Here is a 19,160-nt window from a genome sequence, read left to right on the forward strand (position 1 = left end):
CTGCGCTTCAGCAGAACCCTGTCCCTCCCTCCTCTCTCCGCTCTGGGCTCAACAACGCAACAAAAGGGCAATAATAGAACAACCACCAATCAGAATTCACATACATTCTGTTGCCAAGTAAAATTGTAACCTTTCAACGTGTCAAAAAAGCTCTCAAGCCCTCGTGCTGTTTTACCGTTAGATCAATCACACATCAGCTTAAACTGGCATTCTAAAACCAGTTAAAGATCCCACAGAAGAGAGCCCACTCCCCCTGCCAGCCTCAAGGAACGCAGTGTTTAAGGCTCTGGATGTGTTTTACTTCCATTTATGAGGGAAAGGAACATACACCCTCCTGACAGTCAGTGCGTTATTCGCTTGTAAAACATGTTTGCAAATTGGTAGAATGAGTTAGTCATCACATGCAAGATTTGCAATTAATCAAATGAATTTATTATTATTATTCATGAATTACTACAGTTCTGAACTTCAAATTTTAAAAGTCTGGCCTTTGGAGAGATGATGGAGACTCTTTTGGTGGAACACAACGGAGCAAAATATTCATCTCATCTCATTATCTCTAGCCGCTTTATCCTTCTACAGGGTCGCAGGCAAGCTGGAGCCTATCCCAGCTGACTATGGGCGAAAGGCGGGGTACACCCTGGACAAGTCGCCAGGTCATCACAGGGCTGACACATAGACACAGACAACCATTCATACTCACATTCACACCTACGGTCAATTTAGAGTCACCAGTTAACCTAACCTGCATGTCTTTGGACTGTGGGGGAAACCGGAGCACCCGGAGGAAACCCACGCGGACACGGGGAGAACATGCAAACTCCGCACAGAAAGGCCCTTGCCGACCCCGGGGCTCGAACCCAGGACCTTCTTGCTGTGAGGCGACAGTGCTAACCACTACACCACCGTGCCGCCCGAGCAAAATATTGTGACCCTCTAATGTTGAACTGAGGTTGGCGCCACTGGGAGTTGGCATTGGGTTTATGTCCCCACCAATGTTAATACCAAACCTACACCCTTGTGAGATGGTATCCATAAAAGACCACTGAAGCAGTCAGGAGCCTGGCACTGATGTAATTGACCTCATTGATCACAATATCCCAGCATGCTCGTATGAGTATACCTGCTCCTGCTTCACGTTTCCTAGCATATCCAGACCAGTAGGATTCATATCTGTCGTCATCGTTGATCATTATTACTTCTGCTCCTGAGTTTAGCTGTCTCACTTCTTGCAGACTACATATATCTAGACCTGCCCTGAAGGCCTCCTTTGCTACGGAGAAGAGTTTGCCAACTTCTTTTCTAGTTCTTATATTAACAGTACCAAGCTTCCAAGATTTGTACTTGGGTACGTGCTTTATACGTTTAGGAGTTCTGAAAACGTGCTCTCTCGTATATGGTGTGGAGTCAAAAATATCCGAATCTCATCAGTAGAGAATTCCTAGATTTATTAATACTGAGTGTTTGTGATCGCTGTATTACTGCTAACAAAGAGTCCTACCAGAGCCCGATTAGCCAGGGTGAATGTGCACTCTGTTGTCCGTCTCCCACGACGTGGACGTTAGGGTTGGATTTTCAGGAGAGAAGTTCATCATTAATATCAACACGTCAAAATTAAATAGATTTAAAGTCAAACAGATCCACAGAATCTAACTTTGCACTGTTTTCAGTGTCCCAGTGGAAGCACATACAAACTTCAGTCACAGCAGGTAAACAGCATAAACTTCACAGTACATTTAAATAAATAAATAAATAAATAAAGATAGATAGATAGATAGATAGATAGATAGATAGATAGATAGATAGATAGATAGATAGATAACTGTTAGTTGACAATATTGCAACAGTGCATCCTCAAGAGTGAAAACACAATAACAGCATTTTACTGAAGTGAACCAAACATACCACAAACTGAAGGAGGCAAATAAGAGCTAGTGCTTATTTTAATAATAAAAACTAATTATATATTACAGTGAGGGTTAACCCTGCGAACACCATTTTACATAGCTGACAACTTTGACAAATCAAAGTGGCTTTACAAACCAAAAGTTAAAATCAACCCTACGTAAACTCGTCACTGAGAAATAAAAAGTGGATACACAACAGAAATCAGTCTGAGCCATTGACCGAGAGCCTGTTTTTCAGAGCAAGTGCTTTGTTGGAAAGTTTACCTCCATCCAGTTCCATCCAAATCTTTTGGATTACCTCAAAAGTGTAGCGGAGGTCAAAAGGGTAGCTGAGGTTCAGTGCATACATCAGTCCAAACAGCATAGCAACCGCTAATGCTACATTATCAAGCTCTAGTAACACCTTGATGCCTTCAAGAACAACGCCAATGTCCTCTGCTTCATCACCTGAAGCATGTTTTTAAGAACATAGATCCCAACGGTGGTGTCTTCAATGGCCTCATTGATGGTGTTTTGATCCATGCTCTGTACAAAACAGACAAAAGGTAGGTAAACCAAAGCTCATCACCAAGCCCTATCAAGAAAAGGATAAACATAAAATAGTGACACTGTAGATCTAGGTAAAGTGAAAGCTAGAAGGAAGGCAAATTTAGAGACAAGAACAAATAACTACAGCAGAACATTAAACAAACATTTTATAAAAATGGAAGCATTATCTGTTCCATAAGGGGGGGAAAACAAACAAACAAACAAACAAACCTTGAATGCACCTGCTGACTGGCTAAAATAATGTGAGGCTCGGTCCGAGCCACTCTGTTGCCCATTTACAGAACCATGGTTGTGTATGAACACTGGATTCTTTTTTCATCGCACACACAGATCACACAGCTGGCAGACCATGAGGAGATATTTACTGAATCTGACAAAGTGTACTGCACAATTGTTCTTGAGAACCATTTATTCTACCTTTAAGTTAATTTAACCAGCAGCCAGAAGCACTATTGGTTTTGTGTTATGAAACAGAAAAAAAGAAGAGATTATTAAAATGGTAATTCATATTCTTTTAAATCGATTAATAATTTCAGCACAAGCGATCTAGAATGAGAACAAGAGAAGAGTGGAAGATAAGCGTAAGCACCGAATTCATATACATACCACATATTCCTGTAGAAAGTTATCTGCAGGGATGCAAACAGAGGTATGGTCAAAAAGGAGTGAGATTATCGAAGCTGTGCCTCTGCAGCAAATATCATATAATTACATTGCCACCAACCTCTACCATCCAGGGCTCACCCTATACACACACAAAGTTCTTTATATGAAAATACACTGTCCCAGTTCCTTGGAAATTCTTAAAAGTAAAGAACACAGAGACAATGCTGGAAAATTGAACACAAATTTTATTCCAAAATAGAACTTATTAGACTATTGTGCCAGTCCCTTCGGTACAGTATACTTCTTCCAGCTCCCCAGCTCTCTACTGTTTCTTCTTCTTCCTTGCCATCTCTAATGTCTCCAGGGCCTTGCATCTAGCTGCATTTTTCTGCTTTGCCACATGTCTCAGCTGTGCCTGCCTTTCTTCTGCTTGAGCAGTGGTCTTGGCCCTCTCAGCACTTCCACAGGAAGCTCTACAGACATACTCTGCCTGCCTCTTCTTCCTTTCCTCAATTCTATTCTCTCTGAAGGATTTATCCTTTTTCCCTGCTACCCTGATGTTGCGGCAGACAGTTTTGTCCACTGGCCCAAGTTTCACATCTTCCCTCTTGAACATGGTGATTCCTGTCCTCCCCCTTGATCTTAGGGTGTATTTAACTGTTTGCACAGCATTAAAGGTAGCGATCCTCATGGTGGCACTTTTCTTGTCAATCACATCACCCATGAGGCTGAAGGAGGACTCTACTAGTGGCCCATGGAAGATGGAGAGGGCACCTCTGATGACCTGCGTGAGGGCTGGATACTTCCCCAGACTTATGACATGGGCCCACCACTTCACAATGTCATCTCCGTCTTCGTAGTTGGCCAGGTTGGGGTCCACATTGTACCTTAGTACAGTGGTTTTCAAAGTGGGGGCCGCCAGGGGGCGCTAGGAGGGCCTCAGAAAGTTGGAGGGACGATAAAAAATTGTGAAAAAATATATATATACTTTTTTAAAATAATTATCATTAAATATATTGTAATTAGTTTTTTAATCATTATAAAATATAATAATTATTAATAATACATCATATCGAAACGTCGTTTGCCATGCTCATCTCTCCGATTGCCTGTGACGTTGCAGTTTGCGTCATTTATCAAGCTGCTTTGCTCCTCAAGCTAGCGTATTGCTAGCGCAAAATGGACAGGTTTTTGAAGAAGAGACCGAAGGAACAAACCGACAGCCCTGCTGTGGAGGACACTGCTGTGAAAAAAACTAAGAAGTCCTGGCCAACTAAAATCTGAAAATATGAGGCAGAATACATTAAGTATGGCTTTACAGCCATACAGAAAAATGGCCATGATTGCCCGAAATGCGTCCTCTGTCTGGAGACCCTGTCAAACGAGTGCTTAAAACCTTCGAAACTTCAGCATCACTTGGTACAAAAACATCCGACAGATACCAAAAAAACAGTAGATTTCTTCAGATGCAAAGAAGAGTATTTGGTCAGGCAATCTGCTGCATTCACCCAGCAAGCTACTGTCCCCGAACGGGCCCTGAAGGCATCATTTTTAGCCTCATACCACATTGCTCGTGCTAAAAAACCTCACTCAGTTGGAGATTTGATTTTACCAGCCACCAAAGACATTGCCCGAGAATTGCTTGGTGAGGATGCTGCCACAAAAATTGATGCTGTCCCACTCTCTGATAACACCGTGAGCCGACGGATTGGTGACGTGGCTCAAGACCATCTGCTCAGCTGTTGGAGCAGGTGAGAGCCAGCGAATACTTCACACTTCAGCTGGATGAGAGCACAGATTTATCCAATGAGGCCCAACTGCTTGTGTACATCAGATTTATTTCACAGGAAAGATTTGTGGAGGAAATACTATTTTGTAAAGCACTTGAAAGAAGAACTACTGGGAAAGACATTTTTCAAGTTTTGGACGATGACATCCAGTCTAACGTATTGGACTGGACCCGTTGTGTGGGGGTGTGTTCAGACGGAGCCGCGGCAATGACCGGGAAGATCAGTGGAGTGACCGCTCTCATTAAGCAGAAGGCCCCGCATGTAGTGGCCACACACTGCATGCTCCATCGCGAGGCACTGGTCGCAAAAAGGATGGATAACGAGTTGAATCAGGTACTACAGGAGGTTATACAGTTTATTGTTCAGTGCGAAAATATTTGTGTTGAAAACGTTAGTTAATAATATTCTTATGCTAAACAAATGTAACAATTATTGACTATTGAATAAAAGTAAGAGAAAACATTCTAAAAGTTGATGTTTCTTTACATATTTTGTAGCATTGTCTGTGGGTTTGCAAAGGGGGTCCCTGGCCAGAAGCTAATGCTGTTTGGGGGGCCTTGGCATGGAAATAGTTCGAGAACCCCTGCCTTAGTATCTCCATGCTGGAGTCACTCTCTGTGGGCACCAAGTGCTTCATGATAATAGCCAACTCCTTCAGCTGGATAACCATCTGTGAATAGCCCCTCACCACAGGATCGATGGAGGACAAGGCCTGCAGGGTTTTACTTTTCAGGGGTCGTTTGTCCTGCATGTATTTGCCACAATTGATGAACGCCTTGGTGACATTTTCAATAAAATCCATGACTACCTGCAACACATAACATGCAAAACACACATTTATATCGGCAATTTCACTGTTGCAGTACAATGACAAGATTTTTAATACTGCTTTTCTTCCAAATGAAATCAGGATTCTGACCTAACCACCATTAAAGAAATGTTCATATCAGTCCATGACATGAAATGGGTGATTACATTACACATTTATATTTGTCCCATGATGTATTTAAACATGGATGGTAGCATCATGCAGGACATAAAAACAATCACTGAATTGGAAAATGGCCAAATCTTCTAAGCAATTAATCAAAATAACACTTTTGTACAAGATGTACAAGATATTAAACACTAGATGTACATTTTCAAATCAGTCCATGAAATGAAATGGGGGATTACAATGCATATTTTTATTTGTCCAATATGATGGATTTTCATGATTACGCTTTTGCATTTTTAACCAGTAGGTGGCAGCATGACCTAGGGAATTATTCAAAAATAAAGTGAAGGTTATCTAAAATACTAACTGGATGCTTTGGCTGGGCTGCAACCAGGTCTTCTGCCACTTTCCCAAGGTAAATCTGCGAGTGAAAATTTTTTTGGGCCAAATCCAATTTCAGCAATTTGATTGGTGACATCTTTAGGTGCTCAGGCTTTATGAAGCAGGCCAAAAAAGTTGACAAACACCTCAAGCTGCTTGTCATGCAGCTTGTGCACCAGAGTTTTGCTTCCTTTTGATGAACACAAAAAAGTATTTTAGAACACACTGAACTTGCTGCTGTTTTTCTATAAATATCAGAAACCTCTTTATGTTGATTTGTTGCATTATACTGTATATGAAAATACTCACTTGAAAGACCATGACATACTCTTTCAAAATTGGGAGAACACCCAGGTAGACACTAAGATGCAAGTCCACTTTTCGGCTTTCCACCCAAATCTTTTGACAAATTCGGGCCTTCCTATTCTTCCCCTGATCAGTCATTGCTTCAAAAAGACAAAAATAATGTATAGATTATAGGACATACAGATTTAAAGTTTGTGCAACATACCAATGGTATGGTTTAGATGTTGTACAGATTATAACAGTAATAACAGTAATAGTAGTACTTGTGCTTGTACTGATACAGCAGCTATAGATGTTCTCTCACACGCAGATAAGACACATAGCCTACATCATTTTACTACAACAGAGCACTAAAATTTGTGGTAGGATTTTTGTTCCTTCGACATGGTTACATAATGCATGGTTACATTACATACATGCACACATACATACAGTAGGTACAAACATACCCTTCTTCAGGGGCGTCAGAAGCATTTTTAATGTGGGGGGGACACACTGGCAGGGGTCCTCCCCCAGAAAATTTTTAATTAATTAGATGTCATTTCCTGCATTCTGGTGTATTTTTAACAGGTTGTTAAACACGTAATTTTACCTTCAAAAGTCACTTAATTCAATGACTATTTTCAAGACTCAACAATAAGTCCTCGTTCAACTAGTCCATATATTCATCAGCCTGTTTTTAAACCCACTGCTCTGCCTAAGATAATGAGATGAATGTGACACAGTTTATCATCAACAGTGACTTGCCTGCGACCCTGTAGAATAGGATAAAGTGGCTAGAGAATGACTTTATGGGTGCATTTTACTTTTTATTTTGTGTTTCCTTTTTTATTTAGTTTTAGATGTAACACAACATGCCACTGTGCCAAGCAATAGTGACACTCAACTGTATGTTTAAAAATAAGAATATTCATAATTTCACACAATGAACAGGCATGACATAGCATCATGCAAACTTCATAACACAAAATCACACTGTCTCAAGCAACGGTGACACATAAAAAACAACTTCACACAATGAACAGGTGCAATTTTGTTAACCACCAGCAGTGACTTTAGTGGGTGCATTTTACTTTTTTCACACAAAATCACACTGTCAAGCAATGACACATAAAAGAGAACTTCACACAATGAGCAAGTGCAGTTTTGTCAACCTACATGCAATGGTGGTACTACAGTAACATTTACAGATTAGTATAACAAATAGATTTATCGATAGAACTCCTTCTGACATTGGTGCCACCACAATTTCTACCACTTCATAACTTTTATCCCCCTTTCCTTCACAATCCACCTGGAATAACATCCATCTCTCACCATCGCTTTCCTTTCTACTATTCCTTCCCCATACACTGATTTCCCATGTTACTTTCCAGAAAACTGGCAAAGACCAGGCAAAACAAGTTCTTCAAATCACAACAGGGAATCAATAAATATCATCAGAGCAGACTTGACCTCATTCTTGGCATTACAATAAAGTAGGCATACTGGGGTTGAATTAAATGATAGCTAACAATAAGCTAGCTGATACATCTCCTAACATTGACTAACCAGCTAACTGAACTAACATTTCCATTGTGGGGTAATTTTGTCCTGTGGGGAAATTTTGACTTACTTTCCACTTCTTTGTAAAGAATGTCCTTATGTCCATTGTGTCTGGGGAGGAGCAAATACTGCAAACAATTCATCATCAATCAAGAATACCCCATTAGGCTAAGCTTATTTCATTGTTTAGTTGAACATTAATTTAACGTGTCCTAGGGTTAATTTTGAGGGCATATAACAAAAGAATAAGGTTTTAGCAAAAGCAAGACATTGTGAGGTGGCAATGGGGCTGACGTCACCTCCTCCACTTTCGAGCAGCTGCACCAAAAATGTCTCTGCTCGCACTGAGATTCGCTTGTGAGTTGTTGTCGGGAACGCCCGGAAAACCCGGAGTGGATTTTCAGTGGTCTGTGTATTCTCTTATCGATCAAGTGGAATGGATTCTTTCACGAAGCAATAGAAACGGCGCTGGGTGAACTAATATTTTATGTTTAAGGGGGGGTTCCAAATGAAGAATTATGAAATGTGAGGGGGACACGTCCCCTTCACATTCAATGGTGGCGACGCCCATGCCCTTCTTGCAGAGATCCTTGTGAATTAATTCAATCCTCCTTTGAGCCTGGTCACTCACTTCATGCTCTCTGTACATGTCTTGTAGAACCTCCTTGTACACATCTTGGTCCTGCTTCTTCATGAAACCATAGTAAAGTATCCTTAGTGCTGGTAGCATTCTTTTGGTGCCAAGTCCAACATCATATGCTGACAGCCAGCGATGGGAGATAAATCTTGGGGGATTTGTGGCAGGGACATCCAAGAACTCGCAAATTATCTTCAAGCAATCCAACTGCAAGTTAAGACATATCATCTTACACTAATAGCAAAACAGTTAATAATCCAGTTAGGTGCAAAAAAAATTTTCGAAAGAAAGAAATGCATGTTCAGATACCTGATCTGATCTTCATATTACAGCTCACCATTTTCAGTGGAAAATAAATGAAAATACACTCTGGATTCTTTTACACTAAGAACTAAGTAAGACTTACCAACTTCAAGTAGTTTTTAAATAACAAATCAAGTGTAGGGAGCTGCCTGCAGCATTTTTTAAAAAGTAAAATTAAACATAAAGTAGGCTATCACTCCCTATTATGTAACAACTTAACAAGTAACCATCTACATTCTAATGCTTTTAATGCCCAAGCCTAATATTCCCAATTTAGGAGGATTATATTGTAGTGAAGGAAGCAGTTGCTCTGCATGTTAAAAGCTCTGGTTAAAAGGAGCGGCTGCTCCTTTAAGAGTATATCGCTTTCCGAATCAGAAGCGCTAGCGAGGAGAATCACTTGCGCAAGAATTATAAATACTAGTGGAGTACATTACAGCGCAATGTGAAGTAGCATAAGAACCTTTAAGTCAAGAGTTTAATTGATGTATTTCGTTCATTAGCGTTTATCCAAGCAAGTGTGCATCCACGACACAATTCATTACTGAGCCCACAACAAGCGCCCCGACAAACTCCCTACAGCAGTGCTTTTCAAAGTGTGGGGCGCCAGAGTTCTTCAGGGGGGGCGCAACGTGAGGAGCCTTTACCAGAGACAAAATGGATCGATTTTTAGTACCTAAAGCTACACTGACTAAGTTTACATGCACGTCCAAATCGAGCTGCTGTTGGTAATCGAGCAAAGGGTCCCAGCAGGGGTGCCAGAGAAATCCAATCCTACATGCACAAGTGAAATCGGGCTATTGTGCAAGGTGCATTGTGCACCTGAGCCACACGTGGCGCTACACGCCCCATCGTGTTGGTACAATTCTGGTTGTCGTCATGAAGAAGAGCTATAGTGTTGCCAGATACTGCTGACGTTTTCCAGCCCAAAACATGTTCAAATCCGCTAAAATGCACTTAAAACCCCCAATCTGGCAACACTAGTTCCGTGTTCAAGCTGTTAGGCTTGCTCTAACAGACTATGGCTACAAACTGTCCGGCGCAGACCACTGTTTTGTAAGACAACTTATTTTGCACAATAATATTTTTCTGAAGTCCATTTTTTGCTTACAAAAAAATATATTTTTTTGCTTACAATTTAACTTATGTCTTAATAAACACACAAAAAGTTCAATTGTTTTGTTTTTATTGACATTCTTCAGATGTTGGACATACATATATATATATATATATATATATATATATATACACATACACACATACATACATACACACACACCAATACAATGACTTGTTTATGTACACAATTCACAGCTATGCAACAGCTGTACAGATGTATTTGGTGATACAGTAAGTGAGCTAAATTTTAACAGTGCAAACAATGCCACAAAAAGAAAAGATTCATGCCGTTGTCATGCCGACCGAGGCTGTTGTGTTTCCCGCTTGTGGTCTCGTCACTCGTCACTTCCGGAAGTAGCTCGACAACTAGCTCGATAGGGTATACATGCACAAAGTAGCTCGGCAGAAATCGCATAAACTAGGTCGTGTAGCTCGATTCCGAGAAATCAAGTTCGGTTCAATTCCAGCCGAATTAAGGTGTATACATGGCATTTTGAACTTCGATTTCAGTCGAGCAACGGCAGAAATTCGATTCTCTCTATGTGCATGTAAACGTAGTGAGTGAGTGAGGAGATGGAGTTTGGGCCAAGCAAAAAAACCCAGAGCCTCCAGGATGTTGCGATTTGCAACTTCAGCGCAAATTCAACCAATCCCCGCAAATTCAGGGCGGTGTTACAATTATATCCAATCACCGCAACTTTCCCGCAAATTTGACCAATCGTTGGCGTCGTCTTGAGGTGATGTCGACAAACTACCTTCCGCCTTACTTCGCGGGGATCTGTTGCCAGATTGGTTTTAAGTGCATTTTGGCGGGTTTTGAACATATTTTGGGCTGGAAAACGTCAGCAGTATCTGGCAACATTGCATGATGTGCGAGTCAGTGTTTATGTAGGCTTAAATTCTGTTACTGAAAGTGCGTTATGTTTACAGTGAAGCACTGTGTGCACTTTATTATTTTTTTTACTTAATACAAGAAAGTAATAGATGCCAACATTTTTGCCAAAATGGTATTTTATTTTCCATTGTTTAGGCAGCTTCAGCATCATACTGTGAGATTCTGTTCAAATTGTTTTTTTTTTCCTTCTATGAAGCCTGAGCCATTTATTTTATTAGTTTATGATTATTGTTTACTTTAGTCTTCAGGAGAGACTGCCTGCACACAGTACTAGTATTAATAGTTTTTTTTCTTACATGAAAGCTGAGGCATTTATATTATATTTTAAGATAACTTCATGTTGTGCTGTGAGGTTCTCTGCACTTTAACTTTTGAACCAACAGGTGCATTTGGATAAGTAAAGCCTATTTTTCTGCATTTTTGTAGTCCTGGTAATCTTTTATATTGGTAAAGTTGTTTATAGGACCATTTCTCAGTGTCTTTGTTTTTTAATCAATAGTTTTTCAGTAATAACTTAATATTTAACATATCACTCAATTTTAATCACAAAAAGAGAAAATCGCAACAATTTCTCGCAACTTTCACTTCCTCCCGCAATGTAATCGCAACAAAAACCTAAAAAACACTGCAACTTTCATCACAATTTTTTTGGAAAACCCCCGCAACATCAGACATTTTAGCCCGCAACAATCACAAAAAAGGCCCGCAGAATCCTGGGGGACTGGAAAAAGAAGGAAGTATGACCACGATTATTTAAAGTTTGGATTTTCATGGACTGGATCTGAAGATGCTCCACTGCCACAGTGTGTTGTCTGCCAAGAGGTGCTAGCTAACGATGCTATGAGATGTTTAAAATGTGTAAAACAAGATGTTTTAAAAAGCATAGATGTTTAAAATGTGAAAAAGAAAAAAAGAAAAATGTGTACAACAACCATTTTTTAAAAATACGAATGGAACATTAAGTATAGCAACAACAAAAATTGGGGGGGGAGGGGGCGCTGTTGTTTATTTGCTCTCCGAGGGGGGGCTGACTCTCCCACACTTTGAAAACCCCTGCCCTACAGCAGTGGCGTGCAGTGAGCCCTATGGCAGGGTAGGCAGTGACACATGCTGTGCACTTTTTCATGCTGTGATTAGATAGATAGATAGTAGGCCTATACTCAAAATAATGATGGAAAAAAATCAAAGCAAATCAAATCGTTATTTTCAAAGACAGCCGCTAGATGGCGCTATGGTAATGAGCCACTATCTGTTCAACACCTTTCACAAAAGAACTAAGATGTCAGATGTCAAGGTGTCAAAGATGTGACTGAGGCCGTCATTATGCAAAATGTCATTCATTTTTGCTTGATGCAACTCTTAATTGAATTGATTTGAATCCTAGATACTGAAAAGATACGGAATTTAGCTGGGCTAATTTCGTAGAAAAGAATAAAAAAGGGCCTAATCAACATTAAAAAAAAATCCAATAAGGTGCCTTAATCCAAGTAGGGCCAGATTTGTGTTCAAAATCAAGACCTGTTTTGGTAGCCTCAACCACGCCAAGACACAGAGTGGGGAAATAAAGACTTATTAGAAGGAAGGTTTAATTTAAGTTTATTTAATACAGACGTTCAAGACAGAGTGCTTGTCAATAACAAGCATTTGTCCCAAGCGCTTTACAGCATCACATCAGGGGTATATAGGGAAAACATGGGCTATGAGAGTGGAAGAAATGTGCCACAAAATGAAACAAGATCAGCAGACGAATGTAGCAATTGTGAACATGAATGAACAGATGAACATGTGAAAACGTGGTGAATTATATTACAGTTGTACTGTATTATAGTTATTTGCTGCTTTCCTCACACTGGTTGCTGGGGTTGATAACAGTGGCGTTTGTTGAGAAAAGAAAGAAAGAAAGAAAGAAAGAAATAGGCCCATCAGCTGAGCTACTTCATTTAAAGATGAAATCCATGCGCCTGTCTTTCTCCACGAACTTATCACGTCATTGTAGAATCTGTCACGGTCTTTCTTCAGACACATCAGACGTTCTGATTCGATGGCAATAAGGGCTAAGGATGAGAGACGCTCCTCACCAGTCCGGTTTCTGCTGTATGTCTTGATCCTTTTCAATGCTGAAAAAGATCTTTCCACTGATGCCGTTGTCGTGGGCAGTGTTAAGACCAGACAAAGCAGCTTAGATGCTTCTGGTACCGTCGCCACCAAATCATTTGAGTGCAAAAAGCCAAGAAGCTGTGCAGGTGTTGCGCACGTCTGGCGAATCATTTGGGAACTGTAGAGTCCTGTTAAGTCAGATTTCAGCCTGACAAAATCAAAGTACTTGGAGTACGTTTCAGCCAGGTTCTTCAGTAGATCATCATCAAAACTTCTTGACATGCGCTCGAATTTGCGTGGGTCAACCAATTGAATAAAAGAAAGTTTGCCATACTGGTCAAACCTTGCTTTCATCTGAGAGCAGATGTTGTCCAAGATGTTGTTGAATAAAATTCTCCTCTGCTCTTTAATTGGTTGCTCACTCCGCGATGTTTGTGCACCTAGACGCAGCTGTTCGCATCTTTCTTCAAATCGACGGTAAAATGTGGCGAAATCGTCTCTCATGCGAGAAATGACTGCCATGGTGTCACTGATGCACTGGGTGCAAAACGCAATATCGAGTGACTTGTTCTGCAGCACAGAAAAAAGCACATCAGTTGCGTTGAACACGTCTCCGTAGACCATCAACAGAAAACAGGTGGAAGCTTTTGACAGCCAGCCCTCGTATCCTGCAGCCATCATGCGCGTGTCATTATCCCAGTCATCGCCATTCTCACAGAGAAGATGGAACATCCTGAGCAGGTCCTCATAGTGGAGGCTGAGGGCTTGGACCAGCCTTGAGTGCGAGCTCCATCTCGTTGGCGCAGCCCTCGGCAAGCGGCGCTTCACAACTTCGTCCAAGAACCGGGTTCGTTTCACAGACTTGCTGAAAAATGATGCCAGTCCCTCAACAGTTTGAAAAAACACCCTGGAGTCTCTGATGGATTTGGCAGACTGTGAAAGCACAAGGTTTAATCTGTGCGCGTAGCAGTGGATGAAAATTGCCTCTGGAACTATCGCTCTGACTTTGGCCTGAACTCCGTTCAGGTCAGAAGCCATCACAGCGGCCCCGTCGTATGTCTGCACAACTAGTTTTTCGGTGCAGTTGTAAGTGCCGAGCACAGCTAAAATTTATTCAGTTACAGCGGCAGCCCTGCGGTCCGTGCTGACATCAGTGAACCCCAAAAATGCCTCTTTCACTTTACTTTGGCAGACGTAACGCAAAATGACCGAGAGTTGTGCTTTATTGGTCACATCAGTTGTCTCGTCGACCTGAACTGACACAAACGGGGCAGCGTTAACCTCAGCTCGGATGTCTTGACACACAGTGTCACATACGGCCGAGATGAGGTCGTTTTGAATATGGTTAGATGTACCACTGAAAACCGATGATGTTTCAAGATGCATCTTCAGACGCTCATCTTTCTCCGCAAATGCGTTTAACAACTCCACATAATTCCCCCTGTTAGCTGAATCAGTGGTTTCATCCCTCCCCCTAAATGCTAGCTCCTGCCTGGCAAGGTAGCAAGTGGCACGAATCAAATCCTTTAGTATCTCACGGTTTTCACGAACTTTTGCATTATGCACGGAAATTTGCAGTCGACTGGCCTCGTCCAAAGCTTAATTTATTGGAGTCCCCTTCCCAAATGTTTTCCATGCTATTTGATTTTGGATGTGTACATTTGATCTTTCATGTTTGGCCAATGCAGTGGGCAGGTTGTTTAAATCAGTGTAGCCGGCACATACCCACACATTGTCACGCTGTTTGGAGAACAGCAGACAGGGGAAGCAGAACAGACACTTGCTAACTTCACACCCGCAAAGCCACTCTTTTCTGTTGTACCATTCCAGCTGGAATGTACGTACAATTTTCTGCCCCTTTCGCTGATGGAAATCGTTAAGAGGGGGTGTTGGCCTACCTCGATTGATTGTAAGCAACTTCTGCTGGTAATCAAGTTTGTTGAAACACTTTAAGTGTGCAATTGTAGACATATTCACCTGTGAAGTTTTCGCTAATGTGCTCAAAATACAGTGTGTGGGGCATATAGCACAGACAGTAGGCACTTCATGTGCAATGTAACAATTTTTCATTTTGACCGCTGTGATTGGCTCGCATATTCCCGCTGCGGCAAAAGCTGAGCTTTTGCTCCCCATAGACTGTCTATGCGATACATAATACGCATGCGCAACCCCCCTATATTGGCAGCGCTGAAGTCAAGACAGGCAGACCCAAAGGGAGCCTACCCTGGTCTTCGAAATGCGAGCGGAGGATTGCGCGTTCCCGCGACAACCTGCCAAAGCCTGGGTGCTTTGCGTCGTGCGATAACTTGGGTTTTTGATCGGTCTTCGGAGACGTAAATGTACTTTTAACAACTCATTTGTTCCAACTCAATGTTTTGGAGGTGAATGTGAACTCTCAACAATATATTTTTTAAAAACACGTGTTGGTTTTTATTTTAATGAAATTTACCTAAGGTAGGCAGTGCCTACCCTGCCTACCCTGACCGCACGTGTGTGCCCTACAGTATTACATAGCCTACTAGCACCATATCACACCTAGCTTGTTTAAATGTTCAAATAGCGCTTTATAAAGTTACCTAACATATACAAGTGCAATGCGCTTTTTGAGCACGAGTCACGTCATGAAGTTTACTCATCACCATAACAAATAGCCAGTAGGCTTGCGCTAGCCTACAGAACACAAACACTGTGATCAACAGGAGGTCATGATGATCGATTCTCTTCATTGGATTGCATAAGATGGAGCAAACCACTGTTCATATTTTCAGGCACATTTTTGTTACAACGCTACTTGATCAGAGATAATTAAGGGATCCCCGTAGATTTTCAATCCATCATATACCTCAGTAATCTATAACAAAACAGTTTAACTTGCATGTTGAACTTTAAGGTGAAATTTCAAATGTGTTTACATTAATACTATTTAGGTCAGAAATCAGTGAAACGCTGGTAAAATCTATCCTATAATCATGGATCTAAAACCTCTCAGAGACCCTGAAAATGCACCTGAGAGCATCGGTTTTCAGTAAATGCCCCGGGGGGAGATGCCCCCCCTCTCTCCTAGTTTCAGTTGTCTGTGAATCATCAGGCCAGAATTTAGGGCTGTAATTGTTTCTGGGGAAAACACTGTGAAAGCATACAAAAGTCTAGCGCTAGTTTACTGTAAGTATCTCGGAGGTTCCTGATGCGGGCAAATGTTACACAAAACACGCAAACAAAGCCCAACCTGATCGCTGCCTCTTCTCAGCGCCATTTCCCCGAGCTCAGCTCCTGCGCTTTACTGCGCCTGCGCACTTGGAGCTGCAATAGAAATCGGAGCAGCGCTTCCATGCGGATCACAGCTTTATATATTTTGTCTCCGGTTCACATAAACGGTAGAAATATAAACTCGGCCTTTCCGGAATGATCCGCACAGACTCGGGCAGATTTGCAGCTGCTTTCTTTTCTGCTCCATGTGTTGAGATGCGCAAGCCGCTGTCTGTCTCTGCCGCCTCCGGGTTCGAGCTTCCATTTGGGCTCTTTCTCGCATTGGAGCAGCGGCTCAACTCAACAATCCGCCTCCAGCCTGAGCAGAACAGCTCCAGCAGCCGAGACCTGCGCGAGTCTGCGCCATTTGGGCTGAAGGTCCTTGCTGCTCCCTCCGCATGTGTTATTGCGCAAAGATGGCGGACGCGGCTAAATCAGAGAGGCTCATGGGCAAACGGTCTATAGTCCCTGTGTGGAGCGCAGGCAGGGGCGAAGCGCGATAAAATCCCCTCACACAGCCGGCTAACGGCTGCTCTCCACCGGCTGCCACTTTAATGAAGCGCCGCGCTCAGCAGCGGCACCGGGAGCTCAGCGGAGAAACACCATTACTGACAACAACAACTCTCAACTGCACAGGAACTAGCAGGTGTTCGCTAACGGCGCTAATATGCTACACACACAAGTGCAGAGGCTGCTGGAACTGTTCCATAACGCTCCTGTTCGGAAACAGCACTCTAGTGGACCGTCGCCCAACTCACTTTAACACCGACATGTATAAATCTGAATACTTCCTGTTTCTTTAGTCTGGAAAAACAAAGACAAACAAAAAAGAAAATTCACAAGCTACTTATTAACAATATTAGCATTGATAATCAAGACCAAGTCAATGAGGAAATAAGAACTTTTTATAGCAACTTGTATAAATCCAAATTTTCAAAGGATGACTGTCAATTGTTTTTCTCAAAAATTAGGGAATGTAGCAAAAAAAAAATTGATGAGAACTTTATGCAACATATGGAGGAGGAGCTTAGAATTGAAGAATGGGATAGAGCAATGAGGCGGATGTCAGAAGGGAAGTCACCAGGACTCGATGGTCTGACTGTGGAGTTTTACGCCTGTTTTTGGAAAGATATCAGAGAAATGCTTTATAATGCCTTCTTGGAATGTATTTCAACTGGACTCCTGTCTCCTACTATGAAACAGGGCATCATCACCTTGATCCCAAAGCCCAATAAGGATAAACTGTCACTCGATAACCTTACTATGTAATGATTACAAATTGTTAGCACATGTGTTCTCTAATAGATTAGATAGGGGTCTAACAAATTTAGTTGATGAGTGTCAATCAGCTTTTGTAAAAGGCAGGAACATACATAACCATACCCAGCTGATTTTAGATTTGTTAGATTATAGAGATTATATTAAAACAGATAGTTATGTGTTGTTTCTAGATTTCTTTAAGGCGTTTGATACCATTGAACATCCCTTTTTGTGGAAAACGCTACGCTTCTTGGGTTTTGGGGTTAAGTTGTGTAATGTTGTTGAGATGCTCTACACTGACATCAGTAGCTCTGTCCCTCTGAACCCTGAGTGACTCCTAGATTTAAGGTGCTACGTGGTATTCGACAGGGATGCCCTATTTCCCCGAAGCTTTTTATATTGGCAACACAACTATTAACATTGCTTATCAATAATTCCAATGAAGGAATTACAATTTTCAACAAAGTTTAAAATAAGTCAGTTTGCGGATGATGCATCTATTTTTTTTAAAGATAAATCAATAGTGGATAAAACTCTCAATATCTCAGTCTTCTCCAAAGCATCCAGATTATCTCTTAATATTAAAAATGTGAACTACTCCCTATCCACACAAGCTCTGACTCCTCTATTGCTTCAATTAGAGTTGAATCTGAAGTTAAATATTTAGGATTAACGATATCTAAAAATTTAATTAGAAGAGAAGACACTAATATTTCTAAGCCTATATTAGATATGAAGAAATCACTCAGTCACTGGTTAACCAGAGACCTCACTATCTTTAGCAGAACCACTTTAGCTAAAGCGGAAGGTATTTCCAAACTGATTTATCCTTGCCACTCCCTGTATATTTCCTCAGAAAATATTAAGAAAGCCAACACAGTTATTTTCCAGTTTTTATGGAAGAATAAAACTCACTATATTAGAAGGTCCCAACTCGTTAAGGAGTATGACAAGGGTGGTATTAAAGCTGCAGAATTTGAATCGGCACCTTTAGAATAAACTGGATAAAATCTTGTCTGTCACAGCCAAATTCAATGTGGTTTCACATCCCAAGGTCTTTGTTTAAGAAAACAGGAAGTTTAGATTTTATTTTGAAATGTGATTTTGATGTGAACAGGACCCCTATAAAGTTGTCTAATTTTCATAAACAGGTTCTTCATTTTTGGAAAATGATATTCACCCACAATTTTTCTCCTCATAGTTCAACTTTATGGAACAACAGAGTAATCACAATAAACAGGAAATCAGTCTTCAAAAGAAATTGGTTTGAAAGAGGCATTATATTTGTAACTGATTTAATGGATTGTAATGGTATCATTTTAAGTTACACAGACTTTATAGAAAAATATAACTTAAATTGTACTCAAAGAGAATATAACAAAATATGTAATGTGATTCCTTTACCTTTGACCCAGTTGATTCACAATTATTTAGTATACAATAATCCTTTAACAGTACTACCAAATCTATTGATTGGAGAATATAATCTGACTGATTAAAAAATGTAATAATAAGTTCATTAGTAATGTTTTGAAATCCAAGATGTTTCATGATTATTGCAGAGGGATAACTTGGCAGGGTT

General features: G+C 41.0%; 2 protein-coding genes across 11 annotated transcripts in view; both read right to left on the reverse strand.

Annotated features, from left to right (window-relative positions):
• The window catches only part of LOC132882168 (NACHT, LRR and PYD domains-containing protein 12-like), a 547,173-nt gene that overhangs the window by 251,732 nt on the left and 276,281 nt on the right, over nt 1-19,160 (reverse strand). The window lies entirely within an intron of this gene.
• LOC132882166 (uncharacterized) lies at nt 1,943-17,214 on the reverse strand. 6 transcript variants are annotated; one of them, XR_009654128.1, is made up of 5 exons: nt 8,092-8,851; nt 6,480-6,616; nt 6,157-6,360; nt 3,063-5,660; nt 1,943-2,432 (listed from the first exon to the last, which is right to left on the reverse strand). XR_009654128.1 is itself a non-coding variant. In XM_060915434.1 (4 exons), exons 1-4 carry the CDS (start codon nt 8,165-8,167, stop codon nt 5,289-5,291), a joined length of 789 nt encoding a protein of 262 aa, XP_060771417.1. In that variant the 5' UTR covers nt 8,168-8,851; the 3' UTR covers nt 1,943-5,288. The 6 variants fall into 6 exon arrangements, 3 of the variants coding, with proteins under 3 accessions (XP_060771417.1, XP_060771418.1, XP_060771419.1); XR_009654127.1 differs by having other exon boundaries at nt 2,667-5,660; XR_009654129.1 differs by lacking the exon at nt 8,092-8,851 and adding an exon at nt 16,299-17,214 and having other exon boundaries at nt 1,943-5,660.

The sequence above is a fragment of the Neoarius graeffei genome, chromosome 2, assembly GCF_027579695.1.
Source record: "Neoarius graeffei isolate fNeoGra1 chromosome 2, fNeoGra1.pri, whole genome shotgun sequence".
Taxonomy (NCBI): domain Eukaryota; kingdom Metazoa; phylum Chordata; class Actinopteri; order Siluriformes; family Ariidae; genus Neoarius; species Neoarius graeffei.

Coding starts and splice junctions, on each gene's coding strand:
- LOC132882166 (XM_060915434.1), bottom strand. CDS start 8,167: ATGATGAATTGTTTGCAGTATTTGCTCCTCCCCAGACACAATGGACAT. Junction 6,361..6,479: donor AGTATGTCATGGTCTTTCAA/GTGAGTATTTTC, acceptor GTTCATCAAAAG/GAAGCAAAACTCTGGTGCAC. Junction 5,661..6,156: donor CAGCCCAGCCAAAGCATCCA/GTTAGTATTTTA, acceptor TATGTGTTGCAG/GTAGTCATGGATTTTATTGA.